Source organism: Pelophylax lessonae (assembly GCF_965119305.1).
Source record: "Pelophylax lessonae genome assembly, chromosome: 2".
In the NCBI taxonomy this organism is placed as follows: domain Eukaryota; kingdom Metazoa; phylum Chordata; class Amphibia; order Anura; family Ranidae; genus Pelophylax; species Pelophylax lessonae.
The window spans coordinates 22,135,576-22,152,698 of NC_138769.1; the positions used below are offsets into that span (position 1 = coordinate 22,135,576).

At 44.3% G+C, this 17,123-nt stretch overlaps 1 protein-coding gene across 1 annotated transcript in view; it reads right to left on the bottom strand.

The window, feature by feature from the left end:
* The window catches only part of CFAP44 (cilia and flagella associated protein 44), a 118,952-nt gene that overhangs the window by 33,421 nt on the left and 68,408 nt on the right, over positions 1-17,123 (bottom strand). Inside the window, exons 16-23 of the mRNA XM_082245470.1 lie at positions 15,915-16,067; positions 13,836-14,063; positions 13,589-13,734; positions 12,736-13,015; positions 8,917-8,972; positions 6,952-7,114; positions 5,817-5,947; positions 1,670-1,860 (exon numbers count right to left, since the gene is read on the bottom strand). Coding sequence (XP_082101596.1) covers positions 1,670-1,860; positions 5,817-5,947; positions 6,952-7,114; positions 8,917-8,972; positions 12,736-13,015; positions 13,589-13,734; positions 13,836-14,063; positions 15,915-16,067 — 1,348 coding nt within the window. The remainder of the gene's footprint in view (positions 1-1,669; positions 1,861-5,816; positions 5,948-6,951; positions 7,115-8,916; positions 8,973-12,735; positions 13,016-13,588; positions 13,735-13,835; positions 14,064-15,914; positions 16,068-17,123) is intronic.

The window sequence follows — 17,123 nt, forward strand, 5'->3', positions numbered from 1 at the left end:
CTAGCCCTTTCCTCCCCAGCCTGACTGTTCCTGGCCTGCCCCTTGAATTCATTGGATTTTAGTTCTTTCAATCATGGAGGCTCAGTATCACATGTGGGCGGTTTGCATGCAGCTGTCTAGAAGTGTCCAACCATCCATTTTTGCATAACTCCTCCTAAGAGCCAGCCCACACACCTTGCATCAGGGCTGAGGGCTCTTTAGGCTCCATTCACACTTGTAGGACTCCAAATTTGCACCAACATTGGTGTGCAACTTTGCTGCAAATTTGACGCAGCTTTATGGCCCGTACACACGATCCGAAAATCGGACGAAAATTAACGCTTGTGAAAGGATCGGACGATAATCGGATCGTTAGTACACAGCTTACGAGAGGCGATCACGACAGTTCACCCGATATTATCCGGTCGTGCAAGCATAAAAATTTTGATCGTATTATAACACATCGTACGATAATCATATTATCAGTATGTTGTTCGTCCGAAAAAAATGGTGAGCAGTAGACAGCGCATGAGCAGTAGACATCATTTTCCTCTCACACGCTACAGCGTGGTTACGCATACCGGAAGCTAAGAATTATCGTCCGAGAAAATTCGTATCGTGAGTAACCTCTCCCGTTAGCGAATATTATTGAGAGCTGCTAGAATACGAAAAATAACGGATGGAACGTCGCCCGATTTTCTGATCGTGTGTACTGGGCATTAGATGGGTGCAACATGCATACGACTTTGGCTTTGACCAGTGATAATGGACATCTGTTGCACACAAGTTGCATTGTAAAGCATTCAGGTATGACTTTCATGCAACTTTTGAGAGTTACATTGACGTCTATGGCCCTCAAGGTGCATGGATGTCAGACCAAAGTAGTGCATGAACTACTCTGAAGTTGCTACAAATTTAAGTCACGCATATATGAATAGTTCTCATTGGAAAACATGGGGAACGACTTGTCGTGAAACTTTGATGTCCAAAGTTGCATGACAAGTTGCACACGTGTGAATGGAGTCTTAGAGGATATTTACAGAAAGCACCAGTAATGATCTGCCTGCATTGCAAAGAGAAGCACCAAGAGTTAATGATGATGTTACTGAGTCTAAAATAAGGTATGTAATGAAAAAAGAATGGCTTTACTTCCAAATTGACATAGTTACATAGTTGGCAAGGTTGAATAAAGACACCAGTCTGACCTGTGGACTTGTTGTATGTGTGTTCATGTCGATAATCATTTCCCATATCCCTGTATATTGTGTTCACTAAGATGCACGTCCAATACTCTTTAAAAACTATCAATACTTCCTGCTGACACCACACATTGTGGAAGGGAGTTCGACATCCTTGTTGCCCTGACAGTGAAAAACCCCCGACACAGCTTAAGGTTAAACCACTTCTTAATTAGCTTGTTGATGTGCGAGTAAGGGAGCGACCAGGGAAGGCAAAGTACAAGCAAATTAAAAATGCAACTTTATTTAGTCTCCCTTCTTTGTTGCCCAAAGCTGAACTGCACAATATACTGTAGGCTGTACACTTAGGCAGGACGTGAACACGTGAATTACGATACGTGGTTGTTAGCTCACCATAAGGCTGTCCAGCATGCACAGAAAAAGAAAAATACAAACAAATGCACCACCACAGATAATGGGTTTGATATGAACATTTCCCAATGAGCTCTCACCTAAATCCCGGTTCTCTTTAGACATTTCCTCTTTCTGAAAGATGTCATATCGGGTGGGCCTCCTTTTAAGGATCATCCCCTTCACCTTGAAGCCTTTCTCTGGAAGAGATAGGAGTCTGTATGTGGATACTTGGTGTTCAGTGCCGATTGCATGCACCATCACTGTGTCGAACTCCACCTTATCCCGAAACCTGGCATACAACATGAAGACCTTTACTGGAAGAAAGACATTGGTAGGCCACCTGCCTAGTTTTATACTCAGCTGTCCCCAAACCAGTGAGATGTCTCTCACTAGATCACTTGGCCTGTCAAATTATTCACTCTAATGAGCCGTCATTCTAGTTCAATCGTTTCCAACTATGACTATTCTTTACTGTTCCTCTCACTTGATATGTGTCCACCAATCTACCCAGATTCAGACTCCTTATGTGGCTGTTTTATTCATTTATTTCCAGTCATCATATAAAGCTTGTGTGTGAGTGTATGGAACCATTTAGTCCCCATCCCCCAAAAAGGACCTTACCCTCTAATGTCCATAACACACTCATATGGTCACATTAGGTGGAATTTGAGAAGAAACCAATAAACAATCAGTACGTTTTTGGATTGTAAGAGGAAAATGAAGCACGTGGATGAAACTTCCAGAGACACAACATACAAATCCAATGCAGATAGTGCTCTGGCAGGCATAAACACATGTATACATTATGACTCTTACAACCCTGCACTCATGGAGAGCATGAGGCTTTTGTTGCAGGACATATGCTGACTTTAGGTGTCACACTAGTTCCTTTAGCTTAGTCAATATTTTGCAGGGGCAGGGCTCACAATCCCTGTTATTCTCAATTCCAAGACCATAACTAAGAAACCACTTGAGAGGCCCTAAAAACCCAGATTAGGGACTACTTTGGTTCTCGGATCCTCGTACATAGTTTTTACAGTAGCACCTTCCCTCCTCTCTATATAACCAGAGACCCGCTTCCTAGAAGAGTACCTTCCTTCATCTTTCCTCATGAATAAAGCCCTAATTTTCCAATAGAGCACCATCTGTAATTTCTGCTAGTGACCAAAGCCCTCATTTCCTAGAAGAGCACCTTCCCTCACCTCTTTCATGACCACTACCCTCACTTCCTAGAGGAGCACCTTCCCTCACCTTTTTCATAACCATGGCCCTCACTTCCTAGAGGAGCACCTTCCCTCACCTCTTTCATAACCACGGCCCTCACTTCCTAGAGGAGCACCTTCCCTCACCTCTTTCATGACCACTGCCCTCACTTCCTAGAGGAGCACCTTCCCTCACCTCTTTCATAACCACGGCCCTCACTTCCTAGAGGAGCACCTTCCCTCACCTCTTTCATGACCACTGCCCTCACTTCCTAGAAGAGCACTTTCGCTCACCTCTTTCATAACCACAGCCCTCACTTCCTAGAGGAGCACCTTCCCTCACCTCTTTCATGACCACTGCCCTCACTTTCTAGAGGAGCACCTTCCCTCACCTCTTTCATAACCACGGCCCTCACTTCCTAGAAGAGCACCTTCCCTTACCTCTTTCATAACCACGGCCCTCACTTCCTAGAGGAACACCTTCCCTCACCTCTTTCATAACCACGGCCCTCACTTCCTAGAGGAGCACCTTCCCTCATCTCTTCTTAGTGACCATGGCCCTAACCTCCAATGCAACCACCTTCATTCATCTCTCCTCATTAACCAGAGCCCACTCTCATTTCCCAGAGAAGTACCTTATCTCATCTCTCCTCATGACCAGAGCCCCCAATTCCTAGAAAAAACACATTTCCTTATCTCCCTTCATGACCATTGCATTTACATCCCAGGGAAGCACCTATATTCAACTCCTTTGATGACCAGGGCCAAGACCTTTGCTTCCCATAGGAGCACTTTATCTCGTATCTACTAATCACCAATGTGTTCATACCCCAGGGGAGCACCTTCTTTCAGTTCTTTTAATTACCAGGACCTTTGCTTCCCTGGTAAGCAGCTTCCCTCATCTCTCATTACCATGACCCTCACTTCCCAGTTTAACACCTTCCCTCTTCTTTCTTGACGGACACGGTCCTTGCATACCAGGACAGAACCTTCCATGTCTCTTGCTTGCCAGGGAAGTGCGTTCCCCATCTCTCCTCATGACCAAGGCTCTCACCTCCCAGAGCAACACGTTCCCTTGTCACTTCTAATGATCATGGCCCTCAATTCCTAAGGGAACACCTTCCCGCATCTCTCTTCATAACTATGGCTTTCACTTCCCAGGGGAGTATTTTTCCTTGTCTGCTCTCATGACCATGGAACTCATTTCCCAGGGCAGTAAAGTTCCCTCTTTTCACTCATTAACAGGGTACTCATTTCCCAGGGGAGTACCTTTCCTTGCTTTTCCTCATGACCATGGCCCTTAGTTCCCAGGAGAATACTGTTCCTCATCTCTCCTCATGAACATGGTCCTCACTTCCCAGGGGAGTACCTTCTCTTGTCTCTCCTCATCAGCATGACCCTAAAGTAGCATGGTCCATTATCTATCCTCATGACCAGGGCACTCACTTCAATGGGGAGGACCATAGCTAGCTTGTCTATTCCTATGACTAGGGACCACTTCCCAGGGGAGTATCCTCCCTTGTCTATCCTCATTACCATGACCCTGACTTCCCAGTGCAAACACCTTTCCTCTTTTCTCCTGATAGACATGGTCCTCACATACCAGGACAGAACCTTCCATGTCTCTTGCTTGCCAGGTAAGCGCATTCCCCCTTCTCTCCTCATGAGCGTGGCTCTCCTCTCCCAGGGCATCACCTTCCCTTGTCTCTCCTAATGATCATGGCCCTCACTTCCTGGGGGGGAACATCTTCCCTCATCTCTCCTCATAACTATGGCTCTCACTTCCCAGAGGAGTGATTTTCCATGTCTCCTATCATGGCCAGGGCAGTAAAGTTCCCTTGTTTCACTCATTATCAGGATACTCATTTCCCAGGGGAGTGCCTTTCCTTGCTTCTCCTCATGACCATGGCCCCTAGATCCCAGGGGAGTATCGTTCCTCATCTCTCCTCATCAGCATGACCCTCACTTCCTAAAGTGGCATGTTCTGTTATCTATCCTGATGACCAGGGCCCTCACTTCCATTAGGAGGACCATAGCTTATCTATTCCTATGACTAGGGTCCTCACTTCCCAGGGGAATACCCTTCCTTGTCTATCCTCTTGGCCAGGGCCCTCACTTCCCTTGGAAGTACCTTCCTTCATCAATTCTTGTGACCAGAGCCCTCACTTCCCAACACAACACTTTGCTTCATCTCTCCCCATAACCATTGCCCTTAAAGGCCAGGGAATTACGTCCCTCCCTCCTTACCCCACATTTCCTTTCTCTCCCTTGCCAATAATGCACCCTTACTTCTTGTTAATACACAGCCTCTTTTATGGTGACTATAATAATTTGAGGCTTCCACATCAAATGTTGGAAAACTTGAATTGTACTTATCGTTCTTATCTGCTGTCCATTACTCTGCAACAAGGTTAGACAGGATGAAATCTCTTACCATCAACATTTGTCTCTTGCTTCATTATCACCATGAGTTCTCACAGAATGCCCAGAATGCACCTCATGCTGACATGGTGCCCCCCATTTTACTGGAAGAAGGGCCTACAGAATACTAGGGATAGGCCTTGGCATATGGGAAACAACTGCTCACTTGGTCCCCCCCCAAAACTCTGAATACTTCTATCTACCTCCTACTTTCTGAAAGGCCAAGAGAAGTCAACCACATGCAGCAGCCCCCCCCCCAGGTCTATAAACGATAAAAGCCATGTTAAAAATGATCTATAAAAGTTTTTAGAAAACATCTGCCTTTGCAAAGCAAAAGGAAGTTAACCCCTCTTGTCTCATGCAGTCTGTTATATAAATAGTTAATCTTATATTGGCAGTAATTTAGTAGAGCAGCTGTGTGAAAATCAGATGGCAAATGAAGAAACATCCACAAATTTGGATATGAAACACAGTTGTTAGAGTATGAAGCATCACAAAAGTGCAAATTCTGAAGGCAACCCTGCTTATGCGTTTTTCACCATTGTTAAGGATAAATGGCACAGGTTGATGACAGGTCCACTTTAAGACTAAAGTCCACTATATGTTCTGACATATTACTTACTGGGCTTGCAGTTTCTTCAGTCCAATGTTGTGTTTCTCTTGCTCCCATGCCAGCTCCTTTAGCGCGGTGCGCACGCTCTCTGACTTCTGCCGCTCCATTTCCTCGCGGATTCTGTGATCCATCTCAAACTCCTGCAGCATGGAAAAATTAGAAATGTAGACGGATAAGTGCATCCATTCAGGAATTGGGTCATCTGCCCCACCTCAATAAGGCAGGGGTCACCAAACTTTCTGAACAAAGGGCCAGTTTATTGACCTTCGCACTTTAGGGAGGCGGAACTGTGGCCAGCGAGTGGAATTTTTCCTGGCATCGGTGGGAGTAAATATCCCCAAAATTGGTATTAGGTGGAGGAATAGTGACCCATTGTTGGTATCATTGGGAGGAATAGTGCCCTATTGTTGGTGTCAATGGGAGAAATTGTGCCCCATTGTTGATGTCAGTTGGCAGAATAGTGTCTCGTATCAGTAGGAGGAATATTGCCCCAAGGGCTAGATAAAGGTAAGTAAAGGGCCACATCTGGTATGAAGACTTTTTTGATGACTTCTATGTACTGTATTTTTCCAAAGGTGTGTAACCTCGGTTTTTATTAAAATTAAAAGTAAAACCTGTGAGAATTTTATAACTAGCACACTGCTAGTAGAGGTGAAAAACAGACAAAGAAAGAGGCACCTTCATGCATCTTTGGATACCCCATGGTTTAGGCTTCCAGAGTGCTTTGAACATGTTAGGTTGATTTAATGGCTATTTGGGCTAAATACTGGTGAGAAAATCCATAAGGTGTAGTTAGGCAGTATGGTGTAGAACAGTGGTCTCCAATCTGTGGCCCAGGGGCCAGATGTGGCCCTTTGCTTGCCTTTACCTGGTCCTGGGGGCACTATTCCACCAATTGACACAAGTGATGGAGCACCATTCCCCCTACTGACAGTATTAATGGGGCACTATTCTTCTCATTGATATAAACAATGGTGCATTATTCCCTCCTATTTAATCTAATGATGGGGCACCGATGCTAGGGTATTTTCTACTCCTACTGGCCACAGTTCAGCCCCCCTAAAGCCTGAAGGACAGTAAACTGGCCCTTTGCTTAGAAAGTTTAGAGACCCCTGATGTAGGATATATACTCAAGGATACATACGGCTCTTCCCATCTGCATGTGTTTTGGCAGCTCGGCATTCTGTCTCAGAAGTTTTTGAAACTCTTTTCTCATCTGGGCCAGCTCTTGACGCTTCCTGGCCTTCTTCTCCTCAGCTTGTTTCATGAGAAGATCCTGCTGGCGCTTCTGTGTGGCATTCTCTATGCTGGAGAAGAAACAGAGTGGTCCTCAGAGGTGTGTTCCTTTAAAATCCATGTTATGGTGACCCAGTAGTCTTGGAAATATGGAGGTATACGTGTATATGTAGCCCAAAGCAATGAAAATAGTACCGCTCAAATGTCCCTCCAAAACTCTGTCAGTCGTATTAGCATGTGAAAAGACTGGTTACAAAACAGACAGAATCAGCTTTTCAGGCTTCAGTAGACTTCAACAAAATGGTGGCCATCTGCAAACAGGTAGCAACTCCCTGCTGCATAAATGTAAACAAGATGGGTAAAAGATGGCTTCAGCTCCCGTTATTCACCTTTTCGGAGCTTAATCGTAGAGACCAAAGGGCAAAACGCGTTTGAGGAGTTCTCTACGGGTGGAGAAACCATCTTTTACTAATCTCATTTACATTTATGCAACATGGAGTCGGTGTCTGTGTGCATATGGTCACCATTTTGTTGAAGTGATAGGGGGTTTTGTGTTTCTTTTGGAGAAACCTCAGGTCTCAATGTGCGGCCTGGCAGCAGCCAATGAATCCAGCAAGTCCTGTCACTGGTGGACTAAAATAAAGTCTGTTGAGGCTTTAGTCCAACACCTCGGGCTGTGACATAGCCAAGACACTTCCCCTTAAAAATTAAAGTCCAAATTCAGACAAAACTTTTAGTTTGAACAGAACAGTGGAACAGAACCTCAGTCAAGGGCTTAGGCTACCTTTGTCGGGTAGTTTCACTCTATGTCAAAGCAAAAATACGAAGGCACAGGAAGCTATAAAACCTCAACAGAGTTTCAAAACATTCCCCAACCATTTCCAAAACGTAAAGCCCAAATTCATGTTGGATTTGAAATGAAAGGATCAGTGACCCAGCATATCTAGAAATAAGGTAAGCAGTTTAAGTAAAGAATTAACATGCACCTCATTACTCATGAATATTTAGAACAGCCTTTCTCAACCATTTCAACACAGAGGAACCCTTGAAATAAATTTCTGGCGTCGGGGGAATCCCTGCTAAAAATCTACAACTCATGACACATTAGTGTGACAGTCAGTGCAGTGCTGTATTTTGGCCTAGGCCAACAAGGCCCAGGCCTAGGGCGGCACTTTGCAGGGGGGGCAGCAAAAAAGCCGCCCTACCTCCACCTGAGACTCTTTTGGCCACTGGTTGCTAGAGCCGCCTCTCCCACCTCTCTCTCTCTCACCCCCCCATCCTCTCTGTCATTTACTCACCCCTCTCTCTCTCCCCCTCTCTCTCAACCCCTCTTCTCTCACCCCCCTCTCTTTCTCTCTCTCACCCCCTCTTTCTCTCTCTCTCATCCTCTCTCTCTGTCACCGCCCCCCTCTCTCTCTCATCCCCCCCCTCTCTCTCACCCCCCTTCTCTCTCTCCCCCCCCTCTCCTTCCCTCCCTCACCCACCCCCTCTCTCTCTCTCCCTCACCCACCCCCCCTCCTTTCAAGAGATCTCAGGGGTTCATGCTGGCACTTGGAGCCCTTCAATTTTGGAAGGAGTAACATCCGTTAAAAAGGAAGGAGTGGGGCAAATTTACATAGGAGGGGGAAAGGGGGCGCCCAATTTTAGTCTTGCCTGGGGCAGCACAAAACCAAAATACACCACTGAGTCAGTGGGAAGGATGCTCCTTACTCTTGTCATCATTTGGAAGAATAAACCCCTTACAGAAAGCTAAAAGGAACAATGGTGTCATTGGGAACTTTTCTGAGAGCCAGAAATTGGTCATTGCTCAAGGAACCCCTAGCAACCTCAGGAGGAACCCTAGAGTTCCACATATGTTCTAAATCAAGTTTACCTGTAAGCATTAGGATCCTCAATATCCTCTGCATGTTTTTCCCCCTCCCGGTTCACCTGGAAAATAATACAGATGGAGTTAAAAGACGTCCTGACAAGGATTTGCTATGGCTGTAGCATGCAGATATTACACAACAGACAAGCAGTAAAAAGATCAATGGAGTAGGCTTGTAGGAACACCCAAGGTGAGGTTGGTTGAAAAGAAAAATATACAGAGTCATAGCTTTGTATGTGGTGTAGGGTGAGTTCCACTAGGAGAGGTCTACTCTGTATACTTTTCTGCCCCATGTGTGGTCATGTCTACTTTTTCTGGTATCACCTAGCTATATTTTGTTGATGAAGGCACATGACATCTAAAGTACGCTGTGGTTGTACAATTTGTCCATTTCAACTTTGTGTCCGCCATATGTCACTATTCAAAGCACAAGAGTACAACAGGAACACCAAACCAAATGGTGAAAGATTTTCATATTGCTTTAATGGTTCACAGCATAATTACATAAAACAGCCAACATTGGGGGTTTTGGGGGTCAAACCACTCCCCTTTCATCAGGGCTTAGAACTTTATCAGAACTAAGTGATCTTAATACACACATACCAGAATGATCTGTATAAGATTTCATCACTGATCTCTAAATTATCCAGAGAGATTTAGATGCACTTTAATGTCCACGATGATGATTGCTAAAAGTAAAGGTCAAATATAACTAGCAAAAGTGTGCACATTCCAGAATAGGAAAGGTTAGGAATATAAGAAACAGGTTTTTTCTTCAGGGGGAATGCGGAGGAATGAATTTCCGGCACCTCCAACATTAAATTTATGTAATGAGAAGGGGTGTTTGGATGTACTGGAGGGTCTATTGATGTTGACTGTTGGGGGATTTTGGCCCTGTTCATAACTGAGCATTTTTAAGCTCGTAAAATGCTCATCTCTGAAGTCTCGAAGACGCCCAACAAGCAAAATTCCATTCATTTCAATGGCCCCTGTTCACATATAAGCGTTTTTGTCACCTGAAGCAAAACGCTTAAAGCTCAAAAAAAGTACATGAGCTTTTTTGGCAGATTACAAGCGTTTTTGGTAGATGTCAATGCCTGCCTCCAAACACCTGCAAAAAATTCCTGAAAAAATGCCTGAAAAACACCCAAAAAATGCCTGAAAACGATACGCTCAGGTGTGAATGGAGCCTTATTGTCATTGGAGGTATCTATTGTTGAGGGGGGGTTCTATTGTTGATAAGGGGATCTATTATGTTGGTAGGGGCCAATCGTTGCTGGGAGGAATCTACTGTTGAGTCAGGGATCTAATGTACCTGGCTGCTGAAAAATCTATTGTTGCTGGCGGGAGTCTATTATTCCTGGGGAAGATCTATTGTTGCTCTGGATGTAGTTAATTGCAGAGGATCTATTGTTGCTGGGGATCTACTGTTAAGGGAAGGTTCTATTGTTCCTGGATGCTGGTTGATCTGTTGTTTCTGATGGGGTTCTATTGTTCCTGGGGTAGATCGATTGTTGCTGTGGGGGTATTTTGTTGCAGGGCTCTATTGTTGTTGTGGGGATCTATTCATGCTGGTTGCAGGGGATCTATTTTTCTGCTTTTCTTGTTTATCATTTAAAAATTCAATACAAATTACTTAGCATCACAAAGCGATCCTTGGTTCTGTATTCTCTAAAAGAAGCAGTACTGAAAGGTGGGTAGGGGGTGGAACCAAGGGACAATGCTCAGAGGTAAGTAGGGTGCAGAGACAAGGGGTGACTCAGAATGGGGGTGTACCTGCACCTATTTTCTGAGAAAAAAAGCCCTGGCAGTCAGTATATGCCGGAGAGGAGTGTGAAGGGTATGACAGTGGGCAGTATGTGCAGGAGAGAGTTGTTGTAGGTATAACAGTAGGCACTATGTGCAGGAAATGAAAGTAAGGGTACGACAGCAGGAAGAAAAGTTCATCATCCTAGTCACGAATGTTGGTTACTGATTTTTCCATAATGCGCAACAAAATCAATAAAAAATATAATCATAGCCATACAGGTGAATGACAGAGGTGGTTAAATGTGCCTGATAAAACTAAAGCAGGCTATTCTGGGACAGTGGAGGTGACAGGGGGACGTGTCAGCAGGACCAAGTACCATGAAGGTGGTTAGGAGGATACTGAAACTGAGAAAGGACTGAGCCAGTGGTACTGGGGAAAATGGAGGTTGAAAAGGAGACACCAACATTTTATCACGTTATTAGAAGGGACTATGTCATGGAGTCCAGAAACAATGGGGGAAGGGCTGAGAACGTAGACATGTAACTTTATTTTTTAGAGAGGAGGGGGGATGCAGAGACTGGCGCTGAACTAAGTGTCAAAAGGAGTTCCCAACCTCCAAACCTCGTGTCTGAGCTCGGTATGCAATGTCCACAGGGGGACATGGGCATTGTTCAATATGTTGTTTGTGTGGTTGGAGTGTGTAGCTAAAGAGTTTCTGGAAACCAGAAATAGTGAGTGCTGGGGAATGGGTACAAGGGAAAGACCAATCAGTGTTCTGAAGGTGGGATCTTACAGGGAAAAGACCAATTTGTGTGCAAGAAGTGGGATCTCACTGGGGAAGGACCAATGTGTGTGATTGTGTGTGCGCGTGTGTTGGCGGTGGGAATCTCAATGGGGAAAGACCAACAAGTGTGTGCTGGAGGTGAGATGTCACTGGGGAAAGACCAGTGTGTGTATGCTGGAAGTGGGATGTGACTGGAGAAAGACCAACATGTGTGCTAGACGTGGATTGTGACTGGGGAAAGACCAACGTGTGTGCTAGAGGTGGGATGTGACTGGGGAAAGACCAACATGTGTGTGCTAGAGGTGGAAAGCCACTACGATAAGGCCAATATGTGTGTGCTGGAGGTGGGATGTGACTGGGGAAAGACCAATATGTGTGTGCTAGAGGTGGAAAGCCACTGGGGAAAGATCAATATGTGTGCTAGAGGTAGGATATCATTGGGGAAAGGTCAACACGTGTGCTACAGGTGGGATGTCACTGGGAAAAGACCAACGTGTGTACACTAGAGGCGGTATGTCAGTGGGAAAATGACCAATGTGTGTGTGCTAGAGGTGGGATGGTACTGGGGAAAGTCCAGGAACAGGCTGATTTGCACAGTGGAAAAGTAAAAATAGAACAAATTCTTGCAGTACAACGTCTGGTGCTAAAACATGAAATGATTCCTTAGGTGAAGGTAAGGGTGAGGATATTCTAGATAGTGTGGAGTGCTAGTAATATGGAACTTGCCTAAGGTGAGGGTAAGCGTGTTGGAACTTCATAAAGCAGCCTCTCTCAACCTTTTACCCCAAAATGACCATTGGAATAATTTTTAGACCCCTGCTAAAAATCAGTTTGGGGGGGGGGGAGGGGGAGTGGGAAAGAACGGCCCTCACATTAACAGGGAACTAATCTAAGGAAAAGATAAGGGTGAGAAACATTTGCAGGTGCAGGTAACATCAAACTCACCTTAGGTGAGGTTGACATGGGAGGTCTTTCTAGAGAGTGTGGGATGCGGGTAACAGGGAATTACCATAGGAAAAGGTAAGCAAGAGGGGCATTCTAGAGATAGTGGGGGGCAGGTAGCAGAGAACTTACCTTAGGTAAGGGTGGGAAACATTCAAAAATAAGTGGCTTGCATGTAGACCTAAAATTGGCAAGGGTCAGTAGCCACAGCATCTTACAAAAAGTGAGGTAAGGTCAGGAAAGTTCAGGGTAAGAAGTGGAGGACATTCAAGTAAGGGGAGGTAAAATTAGCTTGAAATATGACATGGGCAGTAATATTGCGGATAGGATAAGGTGTGGCTAGACATACCCTTGGGGATGGCACTTTTGCTTTCTTGACTTTCAGGTCTCGTTCAATATCCTCCATGGAGAGGATGCTAAAAGTGAAGATGTTGCCATCAGCTCCACACGTCACCAGGTACTGGTCATCATAGCTGCTGCTGATGGCTTGCATGCTGCCATATTGGTTGTCATGGACCCCGAGGGACCAAAAATTGCCAATGGAGGTGAGTAGGGGGTCATTGGGCTGGAGAGGGTAAACACGAACTGCTCCATCCTTCATCCCACAGAACAGCAGCTTCTTGTTGGAGCTATAGAGGAATTAAGGAAGAGTCAAGATTAGAGCGCAGCAAACAACCACCAGTTAATTGCTAATATTATTCAGTAAACGCAACTAAGTCAGAAAGTCCAATACATTTTCATTTAATCTGGTTAATATTAAATTTCCCTCAGCATCTAGGTGCACATACCCATAGCAGCTTTGATGGAAAAGCTGGGCAAAGCTTCAACCTGATAGTGCTAAACTTTGACTACTTCTGCCCTGCCTCCTATATTCCTACTGGCCAGGAAGGCTGCCATCATAGTGATGGACCATAGGATTGTGTGTGTGGGAGCTTCAGTTTACGACCCAGAAGTGTCAGAGCAACTAGAATACCTGCAGCAATGTTGGGGCCCCCCCTTACACAGTCCTTTTAAGAAGATGTAGGAAGATTTCAACCAGTCAACCAACCACCAGTGTGATGGACTGGTCAAAATATGTTATATTACTATTCTGTAGGGGTCTCATTCCTCCATTTTTGTACTGCATCATAAATTGTCAAAAAAATCCCTTGAACAAGAAAAAAGATGTACAATAAATGAGCACCCCTGAGGGATGTGTGCACCTGAAATGAATCTTGTGGATGGGGTTGAGGCTGGTGTTGTCCATGGGCAAGGCACTTAATGGCTCATCTTTCCTTATTGAATGGTCAATTTGATCCTCACTTTTGGAGAACTCGCAGAGATAGAGGAACCCAGAGTCATATCCATCCTGCAGAGAGAGGGGAGAAAACATGTACGCCATCTTAACAAACCATATCAGGGACCACAGGACAATATGTTGGTACCAAGTCCCAGCCTTGTGTGCTGTACCATTGAGAGCCAGAACTTCCCAGGGGAGGCATAGAAGCCGCACAGGATGGGACTGGGCTCTTTAGGGACAAAAAGTTCTGGAAGTTTCTCCTCTTCGTCATCATACGGCTCCTGTAACTCCTCCTCGGTCAGTTCCACCCCTCGTTCTTTCTGTTTCTGCACCCAAGCCTGGTGCTCCTTTAGCTTCTGCTCTCTGTTCTTCCGTACCTGGGCCAGCTGCTCCTCTCTCTGGATTACAAAGAACAAGAAATAAATGCTGGGTATTAGAACTCAGCATATCGAGGAGTAAACAAATGGGAAGTATGTTACTGGCAGGATCACCAGGTGAAAAAAAAGAAAACGAATGCAGCCACTACATCTAAGGACTGGTAAGCTACAATATATCGCCTGCCACCCAGGTAAGTTAAGTGATATATCTGGTACTTTTAAGTATGGAGAATCATGTGATTCACTCATACACCCTATATGACAGTGTAGGTGCTTGGTGATTGGCTGCTCACTGTTAAACAGGGGTGGAGGGAAAATCTAAAGCTCTGTGTAAGCTCCAAGTCAAGACTTACACAAGGTTTATTCTCCTCACTTCTTATGGCCTAAATGAGAACAATAGAAAGGTACTGTAAGTCTACGTAGCTGCAGGGGAGAGCATTATAGAGAACCTGTTGACTTGTTCTGAATGGTCAAATCACAGGTTCTCTTTAGCTTAACACTTAAAACAGACCCATACTTGCCTTGACTGATGCTACAGTAATTTGGCCATCCTGTACCCAATGCTGCTCCAAATTCTTTCCAATTACATATAAATCAAGTATATACACTATATGGACACCGGAACATCACAACTAAATACGTTTTTTGGGCATCCCCATTCAAAACCATGGACATTAATATGGAGTTGCCCCCACATCCTGATTTGCAGCTTTAACATCCGCCACTGTTCTGAGAAGGCTTATGCCCCTTTGTGAGGTCAGGTACATTATAATGTTGGGTGAAAAGAACTGGTTCACATTCAGCAATCCAATTCTTCCCAAAAGGTGTTCAGTGGAGCTGAGGTTAGGGCTCTGGCAGGGCAGTTGAGTTTCTCCACACCAAACTCATCAAACTATATTGGAGATGGCTTTGTACAAGGCCTTCACCAAACTGTCACCACAAGATTGGAAGAGCACAGTTGTCTACAATGTTTTTGTACGCTGTAGTTTTAACAGCACCCTTCACTGGAAACACCTGTACTCAACCGTTTGGAGGGGGGTCCTCATACTGTTGGACATACTGCAGGTGCAAAGGTCAGGTGTCCTCATACTGTTGGCCATATTGAAGGTGTGATGGTCAAGTATTCTCATACTGTTGGCCATATTGTAGGTGTTATGGTCAGGTGTTCACATATTGTTGGCCTTATTGTAGGTGTGATGGTCAGGTGTTCTCATACTGTTGGCCTTATTGTAGGTGTGATGGTCAGGTGTTCACATACTGTTAGCCATATTGTAGGTGTGATGGTCAAGTATTCTCATACTGTTAGCCATATTGTAGGTGTTATGGTCAGGTGTTCACATATTGTTGGCCTTATTGTAGGTGTGATGGTCAGGTGTTCTCATACTGTTGGCCATATTGTAGGTGTGATGGTCAGGTGTTCTCATACTGTTGGCCATATTGTAGGTGTGACGGTCAGGTGTTCACATACTGTTAGCCATATTGTAGGTGTTATGGTCAGGTGTTCATATACTGTTGGCCATATTGTAGGTGTGATGGTCAGGTGTTCACATACTGTTGGCCATATTGCAGGTGTGACCGTCAGGTGTTCATATACTGTTGGCCATATTATAGGTGTGATGGTCAGGTGTTCACATACTGTTGGCCATATTGTAGGTGTGATGGTCAGGTGTTCTCATACTGTTGGCCATATTGTAGGTGTGATGGTTAGGTGTTCACATACTGTTGGCCATATTGTAGGTGTGATGGTCAGGTGTTCTCATACTGTTGGCCATATTGTAGGTGTGATGGTCAGGTGTTCACATACTGTTGGCCATATTGTAGGTGTGATGGTCAGGTGTATTTCCTAAAACTGTAGTCCAAGGTAGATCATACCTCAATCTTTGACTTGATACTACTGAATCGGAAGTAGCGCAGAGGCAGATTAGAGATCTCGTAGGTAGAAACTAGGTTGTTTTTTTCAGCCACCGGAGCCGGAACCTCTACAGCGAATCCATTCTCACATAGAACCAGTAATGTGTTTTCTTCCTGATGAGACCAAACAAAATGTCTGTTAGTGATTGGGTTTAAATTTGCTTTAACATGATAACATGATAGCAAAAGGTGTCAATGTCCAGAGGTATTATACAATATTGGGGCACTTCAAATGTGTATATATATATATATATATAATTATTATTTATTATTATACAGGATTTATATAGCGCCAACAGTTTGCGCAGCGCTTAACAAAATGAAGGCAGACATTACAGTTACAATACAATTTGGAACAAAAGGAATCAGGGGCCCTGCTTGTTAGAGCTTACAATCTAAAAGATATATATATACATACACATATATATATATATATATATATATATATATATATACACACACACACACATACATATATATATATATATATATATATATATATATATATATATATATATATATATATATATATATATATATAATTAGCATGGGGGACCATTAGTTCTAGTTGTAGATGCATTTTCAAGTGATTTACGGTAGTCAGGAACTATATTTTAAAGGACCTGGTAGCCTATTTTTATTAAAAGCCAAAGAAAGTCTATACCATAGGTTTCCCATGCAGAGGTTCTTCTCCCATAAATACACAACAGAAAATACTAGCCAACCTGCCTCCTAAGCTCTCCCTGGGCTTTAGTTTCAGTACCTCTGCAAACCTAGAGAAAGCTACAAAAGCAGTATCAGTTTTCTGCACTCCACATCTACACCCTGCAGTCCTGCACAGAGCCAATGTGCATACTCTGTGTCCTTTTAGAATCAACATTTTCTATGGGACCCTATACTACAAAATGCTCCCACAAATGCGGGCCATTGATTGCAACCAAGATTTGTTAGTTTGCACACACAAAAAAAGTATTTTTCCTAACAAATTCATTCAAGACCATGCTGGAAAAATGAATACACCCCAATGAAAGTCTTAGACCCCTTTCACACAGTGCAAACATTCCCATAGACACACTCCTAAACCTTGTGGACAGCCTTCCCAGAAGAGTTGAAGCTGTTATAGCCGCAAAGGGTGGGCCAACTCAATATTGAACCCTACGGACTAAGACT